Below are 19,068 nucleotides of genomic sequence, written 5' to 3' on the forward strand. Positions count from 1 at the left end.
CAAAATCATAACCACCACAAAAAAAGGGCGGGGCCTCATGGACTCTTGCTAATATGAAAGAAATGAATTTATCAGGTAAGTTCTTACATAAATTATGTTTTCTTTCATGTAATTAGCAAGAGTCCATGAGCTAGTGACGTATGGGATAATGATTACCCAAGATGTGGATCTTTCCACACAAGAGTCCTAGGGAGGGAGGATAAAATAAAGACAGCCAATTCCTGCTGAAAATAATCCACACCCAAAATAAAGTTTAATGAAAAACATAAGCAGAAGATCTCAAACTGAAACCGCTGCCTGCAGTACTTTTCTACCAAAACTGCTTCAGAAGAAGAAAATACATCAAAATGGTAGAATTAGTAAAAGTATGCAAAGAGGACCAAGTTGCTGCATTGCAAATCTGATCAACCGAAGCTTCATTCCTAAATGCCCAGGAAGGTAGAAACTGACCTAGTAGAATGAGCTGTAATCCTCTGAGGCGGAGTTTTTACCCGACTCAACATAGGCAAGATGAAATTAAAGATTTCAACCAAGATGCCAAAGAAATGGCAGAAGCTTTCTGGCCTTTTTCTAGAACCGAAAAGATAACAAATAGACTAGAAGTCTTTCGGAAAGATTTAGTAGCTTCACATAATATTTCAAAGCTCTAACAACATCCAAAGAATGCAACGATTTCTCCTTAGAATTCTTAGGTTTAGGACATAATGAAGGAACCACAATTTCTCTACTAATGTTGATGGAATTCACAACTTTAGGTAAAAATTCAAAAGAAGTTCGCAACTCCGCCATTATCCTGATGAAAAATCAGAAAAGGAGACTCCAAGAAAGAGCAGATAATTCAGAAACTCTTCTGGCAGAAGAGATGGCCAAAAGGAACAAACTTTCCAAGAAAGTAATTTAATGTCCAATGAATGCATAGGTTCAAATGGAGGGAGCTTGAAGAGCCCCCAGAAACCAAATTCAAACTCCAAGGAGGAGAAATTGACTTAATGACAGGCTTATATACTAACCAAAGCTTGTACAAAACAATGAATATCAGGAAGAATAGCAATCTTTCTGTGAAATAGAACAGAAAGAGCAGAGATTTGTCCTTTCAAGGAACTCTGCGGACAAACCCTTATCTAAACCATCCTGAAGAAACTGTAATATTCTCAGTATTCTAAAAGAATGCCAGAGAAAAATGATGAGAAAGACACCAAGCAAATAAGTCTTCCAGACTCTATAATATATCTCTCTAGATACAGATTTACGAGCCTGTAACATAGTATTAATCACAGAGTCAGAGAAACCTCTTGACCAAGAATCAAGCGTTCAATCTCCATACCTTTAAATTTAAGGATTTCAGATCCTGATCGGAAAAAAGGACCTTGAGACAGAAGGTCTGGTCTTAACGGAAGAGTCCACGGTTGGCAAAGAGGCAATCCGGACAAGATCCGCATACCAAAACCTGAGAGGCCATGCCGGAGCTACCTGCAGAACAAACGAGCATTCCTTCAGAATCTTGGAGATTACTCTTGGAAGAAGAACTAGAGGCGGAAAGATATAGGCAGGATGATACTTCCAAGGAAGTGATAAGCATCCACACTCCCGCCTGGAGGATCCCGGGATCTGACAGATACCTGGGAAGTTTCTTGTTTAGATGAGACGCCATCAGATCTATTTCTGGAAGGTTTCCCACATTTGAACAATCTGAAGAAATACCTCTGGGTGAAGAGCCATTCGCCCGGATGCAACGTTTGGCGACTGAGATAATCCGCTTCCCATATTCTATACCTGGGATATGAACCGCAGAGATTAGACAGGAGCTGGATTCCGCCCAAACCAAAATTCGAGATACTTCTTTCATAGCCAGAGGACTGTGAGTCCCCTCCTTGATGATTGATGTATGCCACAGTTGTGACATTGTCTGTCTGAAAACAAATGAACGATTCTCTCTTCAGAAGAGGCCAAAACTGAAGAGCTCTGAAAATGCACGGAGTTCCAAAATATTGATCGGTAATCTCACCTCCTGAGATTCCCAAACTCCTTGTGCCATCAGAGATCCCCACACAAGCTCCCCAACCTGTGAGACTTGCATCTGTTGAAATTACAGTCCAGGTCGGAAGCACAAAAGAAGCCCCCTGAAATTAAACGATGGTGATCTGTCCACCACGTTAGAGAGTGTCGAACAATCGGTTTTAAAGATATTAATTGAGATATCTTTGTTGTAATCTCTTGCACCATTGATTCAGCATACAGAGCTGAAGAGGTCGCATGTGAAAACGAGCAAAGGGGATCACGTCCGATGCAGCAGTCATAAGACCTAGAATTTCCATGCATAAGGCTTACCGAAGGGAAAGATTGTGACTGAAGGTTTCAACAAGCTGCAATCAATTTTAGACGTCTCTTGTCTGTTAAAGACAGAGTCCATGGACACTGAATCTATCTGGAAACCCAGAAAGGTTACCCTTGTCTGAGATCAAAGAACTTTTGGTAAATTGATCCTCCAACCATGATCTTGATAGAAACAACACAAGTCGATTGTATGAGATTCTGCTAAATGTAAAGACTGAGCAAGTACCAAGATATCGTCCAAATAAGGAAATACCACAATACCCAGTTCTCTGATTACAGACAGAAGGGCACCGAGAACCTTATGAAAAAATTCTTGGAGCTGTAGCTAGGCCAAACGGTAGAGCCACAAACTGGTAATGCTTGTCCAGAAAAGAGAATCTCAGGAACTGATAATGATCTGGATGAATCGGAATATGCAGATATGCATCCTGTAAAACTATTGTGGACATATAATTCCCTTGCTGAACAAAAGGCAAGATAGTCCTTACAGTTACCATCTTGAAACGTTGGTATCCTTACATAACGATTCAAAATTTTTAGATCAGAACTGGTCTGAAGGAATTCTCCTTCTTTGGTACAATGAAGAGATTTGAATAAAACCCCATCCCCTGTTCCGAACTGGAACTGGCATAATTACTCCAGCCAACTCTAGATCTGAAACACCAATTCAGAAATGCTTGAGCTTTCACTGGATTTACTGGGACACGGGAAAGAAAAAATCTCTTTGCAGGAGGTCTCATCTTGAAACCAATTCTGTACCCTTCTGAAACAATGTTCTGAATCCAAAGATTGTGAACAGAATTGATCCAAAATTTCTTTGAAAAAACGTAACCTGCCCCCCTACCAGCTGAGCTGGAATGAGGGCCGCACCTTTCATGTGGACTTAGAAGCAGGCTTTGCCTTTCTAGCAGGCTTGGATTTATTCCAGACTGGAGATGGTTTCCAAACTGAAACTGCCTCCTGAGGATGAAGGATCAGGCTTTTTGTTCTTTGTTGAAACGAAAGGAACGAAAACGATTATTAGCCCTGTTTTTACCTTTAGATTTTTTATCTGTGGTAAAAAAGTTCCTTTCCCACCGAGTAACAGTTGAGATAATAGGAATCCAACTGAGAACCAAATAATTTGTTTACCCTGGAAAGAAATGAAAGTAGAGTTGATTTAGAAGCCATATCAGCATTCCAAGTCTTAAGCCATAAAGGCTCTTTAGCTAAAATAGCTAGAGACATAAACCTGACATCAACTCTGATAATATCAAAAATGGCATCACAGATAAAACTTATTAGCATGCTGAAGAAGATAATAATATCATGAGAATCATGATTTGTTACTTGTTGCGCTAAAGTTTACAACCAAAAAGTTGAAGCTGCAGCAACATCAGCCAATGATATAGCAGGTCTAAGAAGATTACCCTGACCACAGATAAGCTTTTCTATAGAAAGGATTCAATTTTCCTATCTAAAGGATCTTTAAACGAAGGTACCATCTACGTAGGAATGGTAGTACGTTTTGCAAGGGTAGAAATAGCCCCATCAACTTTAGGGATTTTGTCCCAAAATTCTAACCTGTCAGACGGTACAGGATATAATTGCTTAAAACGTTTAGAAGGAGTAAATGAATTACCCAATTTATCCCATTCTTTGGAAATTACTGCAGCAGAAATAGCATTAGGAACAGGAAAAACTTCTGGAATAACCATAGGAGATTTAAAATACCTTATCTAAACGTTTAGAATTAGTATCAAGAGGACCAGAATCCTCTATTTCTAAAGCAATTAAAACTTCTTTAAGTAAAGAACGAAATAAATTCCCATTTTAAATAAATATGAGATTTATCAGCATCAATCTCTGAAACAGAATCTCTGAAACCAGAAGAGTCATCAGAATCAGAATGATGATGTTCATTTAAAAATTCATCTGTAGGGAGAGAAGTTTTAAAATAGATTTTTTACGTTTACTAGAAGGAGAAATAACAGACAATGGTACATTACTAAAGGAAATATTATCTGTGCATTAACAAGTATTGTCATGACAATTAATACAAACAACCAGCCGGAGGAATAGCTACCAAAAGTTTACAGCAGATACACTTAGGCTTTGGTAGATCCAGCACTAGACAGCGATTTTCCTGTAGGTATCTTCTGACTCAGATGCAACGTGAGACATCTTGCAATAGTAAGAGAAAAAAACAACATATAAAGCATAATTGATCAAATTCCTTAAATGACAGTTTCAGGAAGGGAAAAAATGCCAAAGAACAAGCTTCTAGCAACCAGAAGCAATGAAAAATGAGACTTAAATAATGTGGAGACAAAAGCGACGCCCATATTTTTTAGCGCCAAATAAGACGCCCACATTATTTGGCGCCTAAATGCTTTTGGCGCCAAAAATGACGCCACATCCGGAACGCCGACATTTTTGGCGCAAAATAACGTCAAAAAATGACGCAACTTCTGGCGACACGTATGACGCCGAGAAACGGAAAAGAATTTTTGCGCCAAAAAAGTCCGCGCCAAGAATGACGCAATAAAATGAAGCATTTTCAGGCCCCCGCGAGCCTAACAGCCCACAGGGAAAAAAGAGTCAAAATTTTTTGAAGGTAAGAAAAAAATAATAATTCAAATGCATAATCCCAAAATATGAAACTGACTGTCTGAAAAATAAGGAAAGTTGAACATTCTGAGTCAAGGCAAATAAATGTTTGAATACATATATTTAGAACTTTATAAACAAAGTGCCCAACCATAGCTTAGAGTGTCACAGAAAATAAGATTTACTTACCCCAGGACAATCATCTACAAGTTTGTAGAAAGCCAAACCAGTACTGAAACGAGAATCAGCAAAGGTAATGGTATATTTATCGTCGATCTGAAAAGGGAGGTAAGAAGATGAATCTCTACGACCGATAAACAGAGAACCTTATGAAATAGACCCCGTAGAAGGAGATCACTGCATTCAAATAGGCAATACTCTCCTCACATCCCTCTGACATTCACTGCACCTGAGAGGAAAACCGGGCTCCAACTTGCTGCGGAGCGCATATCAACGTAGAATCTAGCACAAACTTACTTCACCACCTCCATCGGAGGCAAAGTTTGTAAAACTAGAATTGTGGGTGTGGTGAGGGGTGTAGTTTATAGGCATTTTGAGGTTTGGGAAACTTTGCCCCTCCTGGTAGGAATGTATATCCCATAACGTCACTAGCTCATGGACTCTTGCTAAATTACATGAAAGAAATGTAGGTGCTAGTGGACAATATCTAGCTATGCTTCACATGCACATGCAAAGAAAAAAGTTAACACTAAAACAGTGATAACTTTTACTAGAACCATTTTTGCCGAATACATTTATGTTGCAAATATGCTTCTTTTAAAAAGATGTAATTAATCTGTGTGCATTAAATTTTGATCGGAATGTCCCTTAATCAAGGCATAAAATATTAAAAAACATAAAGAAATTCATAGTTGCCCAACATTTCAAAAAAAATTCCAGGGACACTTTGCAGCAGAGTAAGCAAGCGGGGGTTACTGGAGTATTGACGACCTACTGTTCAAACTGCTCCGCCCCACTCAGTTCTGCAATCAAAACACACCATTTGATAGTAATAGTATAATTTAGACTTATCCAGAGTTTATTTATTATACAGATTACAACACCAAGCTCTTACACCTACCCAGTCTCTGGAACACATTCTGGGGCATAGGTTATTTTTACAACACAGCATCAAAATTAGAAAGGACAGATAATATCTGAACCCATTCAATAATAACAATATTCCATTAGGAATGAATTATATTTTAAATAATACACTATATCTATTTATCATCTATCTATCTGTAGAATATGTGTGGTGTGGTATATATAAATATATATATATATATGCAAACAACAAATGTTGTGCAAAAGAGATTTTCAGGGACATTTCCAGGGACAAAAAAAATCCAGGGACAATACAACAAAATCCAGGGACTGTCCCTGGAAATCAGGACTGTAGGGCAACTATTTCTGAAAATAAGGAATTTTTCATATGAAGTGATTTTCTTGTTGACATAGGGCTATATTACGAGTTGCCCTCTAACTGTTGCAATCGAAAAGGGGTTTGTTGCGGGGTCTTTGCCTGTGACAAAAGTAGCGTGCATATTACAAGTTGAAAGTAAATACGTTCGCTCAAGCGCAGTGATGATTAGCGCATGTTGGATAGCGTGACTTCAAAGCTCTGGTTAATATGCTCGAATAACACTCATAATTACACTAATAAAAAAAAAAACAATAACAAGTTATAAGAGCCTCAAAGATATGAGTTCTCCGGTGTCAGAAAAAAAGCATGCAAAGGGCTGTAATATAGAGGTACATACATAAACATGTCTAAATATAATATATATGGGAGTGTGTTGTTATATGTGTGTACATATGTATTTATTTATGTCTGCATATAATGTATTTACAGACATATATACATAAATACATATGTATACATATATAGACAGATATGTGTATACAGTCATGGCCAATATTGGCACCCCTGCATTTCCGTCAGATAATAATGCCACACCTTCGCCCAGTACATTTGTTGCAATTACAAATGTTTAGGCATTCTTATGTTTATTTCTTTTTGTTTGTATTGGTATGACACAAAAAAGTGGAGAAAAAAAAGCCAAGATCTGACACATTCCACGCAAAACTCCTAAAAATGGACCTTCTCAAAATTGTAAGAAATAATTGCATTCCAAGTTTGTGATGCTCCTGTAATTTTGTAATTAAAACTCACCTATATCAATTAACCAGGTTCAGACAATATAGAAATCACATCGGCAACCAGTTAAAAGGATGAAAACTTGACTCAACCTTTCTGTTGTGTGTCTCTGTGTGCCACACTGAGCATGGAGAAGAGAAAGAGCAGCAAAGAATGGTATCGAGGACTTGGAGAACAAAAAATTGTGGAAAAACATGGACAATCTCAATGTTACAAGTCCATCTCCAGAGATCGTAATGTTCCTGTGCCCACTGTGCGCAACCTTGTCAAGAAGTTTACAGCCCATGGCACTGTAGCTAATCTCCCTGGATGTGGACCAAAGAGAAAAAATTGATCAAAGATTGCAATGAAGTAGTGTTCGAATGTTGGATAAAGAACCTCGATCAACTTCCAGACAAATTCAAGCTGACCTTCAGATAAAGGGTACAAATGTGTCAGCTCGCACTATACGTCGCCATCTGAATGAAAAGGGGAACGCTATGGTAGGAGACACAGTAGACCCCGACTGCTGACACAGGTAACATAAAAAAGGCCAGATGGAGTTTGCCAAAACTTACTGAGGAAGCCAAAATCCTTTTGGGAGAATGTGCTGTGGACAGACTAAACAAAATTACAGCTTTTTGGTAAAGCCTATTATTCTACAGTTCAGAAAAAGAAATTAGGCTTTTAAAGAAAAGAATACATTCCCTACAGTCAAACATGGTGGAGGTTCACTGATGGTTTTTGGGGTGCTTTTCTGCTTCAGGCACCGGATGCCTTAACTGTGTGCATGGCATTATGAAATCTGAAGACTAACAAAGAATTCTGTTGTGCAATGTAGGGCCCAGTGTCAGAAAGTTGGGTCTCCGTCAGAGGTCATAGGCCTTACAGCAGGACAATGACCCAAAGCACATGTCAAAAAGCACCAAGAAATGGTATTTAAGACAAAGTTGCTGGAGAGTACTGAAGCTGGCCAGCAATAAGTCCAGATCTCAATCCCATAGAGCACCTGTGGAGAGATCTCAAAACAGTTGGGAAAAGGAACTCTTCCAATCTGAGAGACCTAGGGCAGTTGGGAGAAAGAAGAGTGGTCCAAAATTCCAGTAGAGAGGTGTAAGGAACACATTGATGGTTACAGGAAGTGATTGATTTCAGGTTATTTTTTCCAAGGGTGGTGCTACCAAATATTAAATTGAGGGTGTCAATAATTTTGTCCAGTCCATTTTTGAAGTTTTGCGTGTAAATGTGTCTGACTTTGGCTGTTTTTTCTCCACTTCTTTGTGTCATACCATTACAACAAAAGAAATTAACATGAGAATGCCTAACCTCTGTTATTGCAACAATTTTTTTGGTGAAGTGGTGCCCTGTCTGACAGAAATGCAAGGGTGCCAATATTTTTGGCCCTGACTATATATATGCATTGGAGCCCTTTGCAATCAAGTAGCTGAAAACATGTACAATTATATTCATGGCAATTTTCAGAATTAACAAAAGGTTTTAACTATGTATTTAATCTAAATATTTCACATTCAATGTTCTTTACATAGGGGATGTGTTATATGGTATTATAAATAGAGATATTCCTATATATCTATCTCTGTATATGTGTATATATATATATATTTATTTATTTTTTGTAGAGAGAGGTGCACGCCCCACTATCTAGTATAAACACATGCCAGGTGCTAAGAGAACATTACAGAGATTAAAGATAAAGCACTCACTGGTATTATCAAGTGTGACAAAACTTTTATTCCTTAGTGGTCTGATGAAGGGTTGAATACCCCGAAACGTCACTACGGAATACAAGTTTGGTAAGCTCTATAAATATATATATATATATACCACATATAATATATATATATATAAATATAAATATATATATATATATATATAATATCTCAAGGTATAGATTAAAAAAAAACCAGATATACCTGTATGTTATAAATAGGTATTTATGAATAAATAGAGCATATTCTTCTATGTGAAGACTGGAACAGTGGAATGTAAAATATTAATATTTCATGTCGGTTAGCTCAGTTGAGAAAAATGCGATCGGGGGGGTTGCACGCAAGTAATGGTGTTAATTTTCTTTTCCACTTTTTCATATTCCATTGAAGGCCTATGGGGGGAATACATCAACCCAGACTTCAGCTTTTTTCATTGTTGGGTTAGCGTGATCAAAAACTTTTTACTTTCAGCTTGTAAGGCATGTGCAACTCAACACAGCGCGAAAAAACCCAAAGACTAGTGGAGTTACGCAGGAGCAATAATAGTGCTCCAACTCGTAATCTAGCCCATAATTGATAAATGCAAAAATTTTCAAGCCTGAAAAAATAAATTTCATTAAACAAAACCTTTAAGTTCACAAAAAAAAAATTCTGCAAAGACCCTGAAATAATTATAATAATCACTATTTTAATACATTCCAAAGTGGCTTACTTTATGCTGATGCAAAGACATATATATATATATATATAATAGTAATTTTAGCCTCTGTCCAGGTAGCAGATGTAATGTTTCTGACAATATATACAACTACCATTGTATTTGTAGATTTTGTAAATCTCTATGTAACCCGATAACCCAATAGTATGGTTATAGGGCTTATAGTTTATTGTGTCCATGCCTGATTGTACTTTGAGAAGTACTAAAAACATATATTTACAGAGTGATCTGCGTATCGTTGATTAGTATTATCTGTATTGTTTAAAATCTCTAAATAAAACAAAATATAAAAAAAAGCCTTTTGATGAAAGGAATCTAATTTCCTGTCCAAATGGTTCCTGAAAGATGTTACTATCCTCTCAGGAAACAGTAGTATGTGTTGGCCTAAAGTGAAAAAACACCATCCACAATTAGAATAGCTTCCCAAAGCTCTACAAAATGGTAACTTAGCAGAAGGTTGAAAAATCAAATCCAGTTGTGTGAAAGGTTTTTCCTCAGCAGATGTAGGGTCTTGGGCACCTAAAGTATGATCATAAAAACTCATTTTTTACAAAACAACCATGGCGTGCACTAATGAGGCGATGCACACAACCAATGGATTGCATGAAACCCCCAATGCAAACTAGCTCAACGAGTACTACAGAGGCCGACGTATGCTATCGCAGCATACATAACATAGTCCTGACTCAAACTACCACTGCCACGCATAAACCAGAGCGTGCAAAGTTAATGTGCAGAATAAATAATAGAATTCCATTAAAAAAACAAATTCCCATTGTACAGTAGACTATTATGTAACATAAAAATAGTCTAACTGAATGGTGGTTTATGTCTGAGCAAATATATGTCCCTTGCTATGAAGTACATAAAAAAGGTATACCTGCTAATAGCCTGTGGGCTATGTGAGTGCATGAAATGACTGCACTTTTCATCAGATACACCCATTCTACTGAGCTTACAAGCTGCAAAAATGACTGCTTTCAGTATTTTCCATCCAGTGCTGATCCAGCAACAGCAGAGGATCTATGTGTGGAGTATATCAACGTGTGGAGTTTATTGACGACCCAACAGAGGAGGCTAAGGGACCGATCCCTGCGACCACCCTTGCTGGCTTGTGACTAACTGGGTTTAAATGTGTCACTGCCCAATACACCAATCTCTGAGGGGGATAAAAGGCCTCAAAACGGTCTGAATACCCCTCTATGGAGCACTGTAATTCTTAACCTTCTTCCTGTGGAGGTAAAGATAAAACTGGAATACCATAAAGGAAGGGTGGAAAACATTAATTGCTTTTAGAGCTTTGGAAATCTTTGCCTTCTCCTAGTGGCCGGAGTTTAATCCCATAAGTAATGCTTGTGGGCTCTCACCTTTTTATGGAAAACAAGTTTTGTAACTTTTGATAAAATAACTAGATGCTTTGTTCAAAGGTAATTCAGAAAAAACCGCTCAATTAATAATTAGCAAAATGGTAAAAGAGGAGGAAAACTGACAGAAAAGAAGGAAGGAACCCTTGCAATTAATAAACAGATATTCATCAATGAGTTCAGAAGATAAGGTGATCATGGGACTTTATCAGTAAAAACTACTGTCACAGTATTTAGAGGCTAGACAAGATAAGGATTAAGCTATTAGACCACAGCATAAACATCATATTATCCGATACCAAGCTGTATACAACTCTTGGTGACTATTATAGTCTTCTTCCACTTTATTATTTTTGTTTTGTATATTTTAATAAACATTTTAATTACGTTTGCCAGCAGTACGTTTGAAGACATATTAAGTTGGGAAGGCCTTTTTCTATAATTTGCAATGTATCATTTTATATCAATTTATCATGCAGCCTGAAAGAAACATTGATTTTGTTGTGTTATGAACATTTGAAAAATTAGGATTTCCTTGGAAACTCTGCACCTTAAAGTCACATATAAAATTATGCATTATTAAAAAATATGCTGTTTGTGGAGGATATAAAACCATAACTTATTAACATACTGTAGACTGTTTAATTTCTTCTTTTAAAAATTGAATTGCCAAAGCACACTTGCACAGGACCATGTATTTAAAGATCAGTGGAATGCGATGTAAGTAGAGATGCTATCAGTGTTCTTTATAAAAGAAAAAAACTATTTATGCTTACCTGATAAATTAATTTATTTTGTGGTGTTGAGAGTCCACAATCCATTACTCCTGGGAATTACTCATTCTTAATGCTAGGAGGAGGCAAATATTGCTGCTTGGATGAAGACTTCTCCCGGGTTCGTTGAGGATGGATGTCCGGTCTTCAAAACTGTAAGTGGATCTTCAGGGGTTAGTGTTAGGCTTTTTTAAGGGTTTATTGGGTGGGTTTTATATTTTTAGATTAGGGTTTGGGCTTTTGAAAAAGAGCTAAATGCCCTTATATAAGGGCAATGCCCATCCCAAAATCCCTTTTCCAGGGTGATGGGGAGCTTAGGTTTTTTTAGATAGGATTTTATATGGGGGGTTTGGTTGTGTGGGTTGGTGGGTTTTTACTGTTGGGGGGGTTGTTGTATTTCTTTTACAGGTAAAAGAGCTGATTTCTTTGGGCAATGCCCCGCAAAAGGAGCCCTTTTAAGGGCTATTGGTAGTTTAGTTTAGGCTAGGTTTTTTTTTTATTTTGATAGGGCTATTAGATTAGGTGTAATTAGTTTAAATATCTGATTTTTTTTTGTAAATTTAGGTAATTAATTTCATTTATGTAATGTATTTAATTGTAGTGTAAGGTTAGGTGTTAGTGTAAGACAGGTTAGGTTTTATTTTACAGGTAAACTGTATTTATTTTAGCTAGGGTAGTTAGTAAATAGTTAATAACTATTTACTAACTAGTCTACCTAGTTAAAATAAATACAGTTACCTGTAAAATAAAACCTAACCTGTCTTACACTAACACCTAACCTTACACTACAATTAAATACATTACATAAATGAAATATAATTACCTAAATTACAAAAAAATCAGATATTTAAACTAATTACACCTAATCTAATAGCCCTATCAAAATAAAAAAAAAACCTAGCCTAAACTAAACTACCAATAGCCCTTAAAAGGGCCTTTTGCGGGGCATTGCCCCAAAGAAATCAGCTCTTTTACCTGTAAAAGAAATACAATACAAACAACCCCCAACAGTAAAACCCACCACCCACACAACCAAACCCCCCAAATAAAATCCTATCTAAAAAAACCTAAGCTCCCCATCACCCTGAAAAGGGCATTTGGATGGGCATTGCCCTTAAAAGGGCATTTAGCTCTTTTTCAAAAGCCCAAACCCTAATCTAAAAATAAAACCCACCCAATAAACCCTTAAAAAAGCCTAACACTAACCCCTGAAGATCCACTTACAGTTTTGAAGACCGGACATCCATCCTCAACGAACCCGGGAGAAGTCTTCATCCAAGCAGCAATATTTGCCTCCTCCTAGCATTAAGAATGAGTAATTCCCAGGAGTAATGGATTGTGGACTCTCAACACCACAAAATAAATTAATTTATCAGGTAAGCATAAATAGTTTTTTTCTTTTATAAAGAACACTGATAGCATCTCTACTTACATCGCATTCCACTGATCTTTAAATACATGGTCCTGTGCAAGTGTGCTTTGGCAATTCAATTTTTAAAAGAAGAAATTAAACAGTCTACAGTATGTTAATAAGTTATGGTTTTATATCCTCCACAAACAGCATATTTTTTAATAATGCATAATTTTATATGTGACTTTAAGGTGCAGAGTTTCCAAGGAAATCCTAATTTTTCAAATGTTCATAACACAACAAAATCAATGTTTCTTTCAGGCTGCATGATAAATTGATATAAAATGATACATTGCAAATTAATAGAAAAAGGCCTTCCCAAACTTAATATGTCTTCAAACGTACTGCTGGCAAACGTAATTAAAATGTTTATTAAAATATACAAAACAAAAATAATAAAGTGGAAGAAGACTATAATAGTCACCAAGAGTTGTATACAGCTTGGTATCGGATAATATGATGTTTATTGCTGTGGTCTAATAGCTTAATCCTTATCTTGTCTAGCCTCTAATACTGTGACAGTAGTTTTACTGATAAGTCCCATGATCACCTTATCTTCTGAACTCATTGATGAATATCTGTTTATTAATTGCAAGGGTTCCTTCCTTCTTTTCTGTCAGTTTTCCTCCTCTTTTACCAATTTGCTAATTATTAATTGAGGGTTTTTCTGAATTACCTTTGAACAAAGCATTAGTTATTTTATCAAAAGTTACAAAACTTGTTTTCCATAAAATGGTGAGAGCCCACAAGCCATTACTTATGGGATTAAACTCCGGCCACTAGGAGAAGGCAAAGATTTCCAAAGCTCTAAAAGCAATTAATGTTTTCCACCTTCCTTTATGGTATTCCAGTTTTATCTTTACCTCCACAGGAAGAAGGTTAAGAATTACAGTGCTCCATAGAGGGGTATTCAGACCGTTTTGAGGCCTTTTATCCCCCTCAGAGATTGGAGTATTGGGCAGTGACACATTTAAACCCAGTTAGTCACAAGCCTGCAAGGTGTCGCAGGGATCGGTCCCTTAGCCTCCTCCTGTTGGGTCGTCAATAAACTCCACACGTTGATATACTCCACACATAGATCCTCTGCTGTTGCTGGATCAGCACTGGATGGAAAATACTGAAAGCAGTCATTTTTGCAGCTTGTAAGCTCAGTAGAATGGGTGTATCTGATGAAAGTGCAGTCATTTCATGCACTCACATAGCCCACAGGCTATTAGCAGGTATACCATTTTTAAGGTACTTCATAGCAAGGGACATATATTTGCATCAGACATAAACCACCATTCAGTTAGACTATTTTTATGTTACATAATAGTCTACTGTACAATGGGAATTTGTTTTTTAATGGAATTCTATTATTTATTCTGCACATTAACTTTGCACGCTCTGGTATAGCGTGGCAGGGTAGTTTGAGTCAGACTATGTTATGTATGCTGCGATAGCATACGTCGGCCTCTGTAGTACTCGTTGAGCTAGTTTGCATTGGGGGTTTCATGCAATCCATGGTTGTGTGCATCGGCCTCATTAGTGCACGCCATGGTTGTTTTGTAAAAATGAGTTTTTATGATCATACTTTAGGTGCCCAAGACCCTACATCTGCTGAGGAAAAACCTTTCAAACAACTGGATTTGATTTTTCAACCTTCTGCTAAGTTACCATTTTGTAGAGCTTTGGGAAGCTATTCTAATTGTGGATGGTGTTTTTCACTTTAGCCAAACACACTACTGTTTCCTGAGAGGATAGTACATCTTTCAGGAACCATTTGGACAGGAAATTAGATTCCTTTCATCAAAAGGCTTTTTTTTATATTTTGTTTTATTTAGAGATTTTAAACAATACAGATAATACTAATCAACGATACGCAGATCACTCTGTAAATATATGTTTTAGACTTCTCAAAGTACAATCAGGCATGGACACAATAAACTATAAGCCTATAACCATACTATTGGGTTATCGGGTTACATAGAGATTTACAAAATCTACAAATACAATGGTAGTTGTATATATTGTCAGAAACATTACATCTGCTACCTGGACAGAGGCTAAAATTACTATTATATATATATATATATATGTCTTTGCATCAGCATAAAGTAAGCCAATTTGGAATGTATTAAAATAGTGATTATTATAATTATTTCAGGGTCTTTGCAGAATTTTTTTTTGTGAACTTAAAGGTTTTGTTTAATGAAATTATTTTTTCAGGCTTGAAAATTTTTGCATTTATCAATTATGGGCTAGATTACGAGTGGAGCACTATTTATTGCTCCTGCGTTAACTCCACTAGTCTTTGGGTTTTTCGCGCGTGTTGAGTAGCACATGCCTTACAAGCTGAAAGTAAAAAGTTTTTGATCACGCTAACCCAACACATGAAAAAAGCTGAAGTCTGGGTTGATGTATTCCCCCATAGGCTTCAATGGAATATGAAAAGTGGAAAAGAAAATTAACACCATTACTTGCGTGCAACCCCCGATCGCATTTTCTCAACTGAGCTAACCGACATGAAATATTAATATTTTACATTCCAATGTTCCAGTTCTTCACATAGAAGAATATGCTCTATTTATTCATAAATACATATTTATACATACAGGTATATCTGTTTTTTTTTTAATCTATACCTTGAGATATATATATATATATATATATATATATATATATATATATATGTGTATATATATATATATATGTATAGAGCTTACCAAACTTGTATTCCTTAGTGACGTTTCGGGGTATTCAACCCTTCATCAGACCACTAAGGAATAAAAGTTTTGTCACACTTGATAATACCAGTGAGTGCTTTATCTTTAATCTCTGTAATGTTCTCTTAGCACCCTGGCATGTGTTTATACTGATAGTGGGCGTGCACCTCTCTCTACAAAAAAATAAATAAATATATATATATATACACATATACAGAGATAGATATATAGGAATATCTCTATTTATAAATACATATAACACATCCCCTATGTAAAGAACATTGGAATGTGAAATATTTAGATTAAATACATAGTTAAAACCTTTTGTTAATTCTGAAAATTGCATGAATATAATTGTACATGTTTTCAGCTACTTGATTGCAAAGGGCTCCAATGCATATATATAGTCAGGGCCAAAAATATTGGCACCCTTGCATTTCTGTCAGACAGGGCACCACTTCACCCAAAAAATTGTTGCAATAACAGAGGTTTAGGCATTCTCATGTTAATTTCTTTTGTTTGTAATGGTATGACACAAAGAAGTGGAGAAAAAACAGCCAAATCAGACACATTACACGCAAAACTTCAAAAATGGACTGGACAAAATTATTGACACCCTCAATTTAATATTTGGTAGCACACCCCTTGGAAAAAATAACTGAAATCAATCACTTCCTGTAACCATCAATGTGTTCCTTACACCTCTCTACTGGAATTTTGGACCACTCTTCTTTCGCCAACTGCCCTAGGTCTCTCAGATTGGAAGAGTTCCTTTTCCCAACTGTTTTGAGATCTCTCCACAGGTGCTCTATGGGATTGAGATCTGGACTTATTGCTGGCCAGTTCAGTACTCTCCAGCACTTTGTCTTAAACCATTTCTTGGTGCTTTTTGACATGTGCTTTGGGTCATTGTCCTGCTGTAAGGCCTATGACCTCTGACGGAGACCCAACTTTCTGACACTGGGCCCTACATTGCACAACAGAATTCTTTGTTAGTCTTCAGATTTCATAATGCCATGCACACAGTTAAGGCATCCGGTGCCTGAAGCAGAAAAGCACCCCAAAAACCATCAGTGAACCTCCACCATGTTTGACTGTAGGGAATGTATTCTTTTCTTTAAAAGCCTAATTTCTTTTTCTGAACTGTAGAATAATAGGCTTTACCAAAAAGCTGTAATTTTGTTTAGTCTGTCCACAGCACATTCTCCCAAAAGGATTTTGGCTTCCTCAGGTAAGTTTTGGCAAACTCCAATCTGGCTTTTTTATGTTTCTGTGTCAGCAGTGGGGTCCTACTGTGTCTCCTACCATAGCGTCCCTTTTCATTCAGATGGCGACGTATAGTGCGAGCTGACACATTTGTACCCTTTATCTGAAGGTCAGCTTGAATTTGTCTGGAAGTTGATCGAGGTTCTTTATCCAACATTCGAACAATACTTCATTGCAATCTTTGATCAATTTTTCTCTTTGGTCCACATCCAGGGAGATTAGCTACAGTGCCATGGGCTGTAAACTTCTTGACAATGTTGCGCACAGTGGGCACAGGAACATTACGATCTCTGGAGATGGACTTGTAACATTGAGATTGTCCATGTTTTTCCACAATTTTTGTTCTCAAGTCCTCATACAATTCTTTGCTGCTCTTTCTCTTCTCCATGCTCAGTGTGGCACACAGAGACACACAACAGAAAGGTTGAGTCAAGTTTTCATCCTTTTAACTGGTTGCCGATGTGATTTCTATATTGTCAGAACCTGTTAATTGATATAGGTGAGTTTAATTACAAATTACAGGAGCATCACAAACTTGGAATGCAATTATTTCTTACAATTTTGAGAAGGTCCATTTTTGGAGTTTTGCGTGGAATGTGTCAGATCTTGGCTTTTTTTTCTCCACTTTTTTGTGTCAATACAAACAAAAGAAATAAACATAAGAATGCCTAAACATTTGTAATTGCAACAATGTACTGGGCGAAGTGGTGCATTATTATCTGACGGAAATGCAGGGGTGCCAATATTGGCCATGACTGTATACACATATATGTCTATATATGTATACATATGTATTTATGTATATATGTCTGTAAATACATATATGCAGACATAAATAAATACATATGTACACACATATAAACAAACACACACATATATATTATATTTAGACATGTTTATGTATGTACCTCTATATTACAGCCCTTTGCATGCTTTTTTTCTGACACCGGAGAACTCATATCTTTGAGCTCTTATAACTTGTTATTGTTTTTTTTTTTTATTAGTGTAATTATGAGTGTTATTCGAGCATATTAACCAGAGCTTTGAAGTCACGCTATCCCAACATGCGCTAATCTCAACTGCGCTTGAGCGAACGTATTTACTTTCAACTTGTAATATGCACGCTACTTTTGACACAGGCAAAGACCCGCAACAAACCCCTTTTCGATTGCAACAGTTAGAGGGCAACTCGTAATATAGCCCTATGTCAACAAGAAAATTCACTTCATATGAAAAATTCCTTATTTTCAGAAATAGTTGCCAACAGTCCCTGATTTCCAGGGACAGTCCCTGGATTTTGTTGTATGTCCCTGTATTTTTTTTGTCCCTGGAAATGTCCCTGAAAATCTCTTTTGCACAACATTTGTTGTTTGCATATATATATATATTTATATATACACACACACACATATATACAGATAGATAGATGATAAATAGATATAGTGTATTATTTAAATATAATTCATTCCTAATGGAATATTGTTATTATTGAATGGGTTCAGATATTATCTGTCTTTCTAATTTTGATGCTGTGTTGTAAAAATAACCATATGCCCAGAATGTGTTCCAGAGACTGGGTAGGTGTAAGAGCTTGGTGTTGTAATCTGTATAATAAATAAACTATGGATAAGTCTAAATTATACTATTACTATCAAATGGGTGTGTTTTGATTGCAGAACTGAGTGGGCGGAGCAGTTGAACAGTAGGTCGTCAATACTCCAGTAACCCGCTTGCTTACTCTGCTGCAAAGTGTCCCTGGAATTTTTTTTGAAATGTTGGCAACTATGAATTTCTTATGTTTTTAATATTTTATCCTTGATTAAAGGGACATTCCGATCAAAATTTAAATGCACACAGATTAATTACATCTTTAAAAAGAAGCATATTTGCAACATAAATGTATTGGCAAAAATGTTCTAGTAAAAGTTATCACTGTTTTAGTGTTAACTTTTTCTTTGCATGTGCATGTGAAGCATAGCTAGATATTGTCACTGCACCTACATTTCTTCATGTAATTAGCAAGAGTCCATGAGCTAGT

The 19,068-nt window shown here is 36.6% G+C and overlaps 1 protein-coding gene across 1 annotated transcript in view; it reads right to left on the reverse strand.

Moving 5' to 3' along the window:
- TBCK (TBC1 domain containing kinase) overlaps positions 1–19,068 on the reverse strand; it is a 747,174-nt gene that overhangs the window by 382,258 nt on the left and 345,848 nt on the right. Inside the window, 1 exon segment of the mRNA XM_053703518.1 lies at positions 12,387–12,400. Coding sequence (XP_053559493.1) covers positions 12,387–12,400 — 14 coding nt within the window.

This window comes from Bombina bombina, chromosome 2 (assembly GCF_027579735.1).
Source record: "Bombina bombina isolate aBomBom1 chromosome 2, aBomBom1.pri, whole genome shotgun sequence".
In the NCBI taxonomy this organism is placed as follows: domain Eukaryota; kingdom Metazoa; phylum Chordata; class Amphibia; order Anura; family Bombinatoridae; genus Bombina; species Bombina bombina.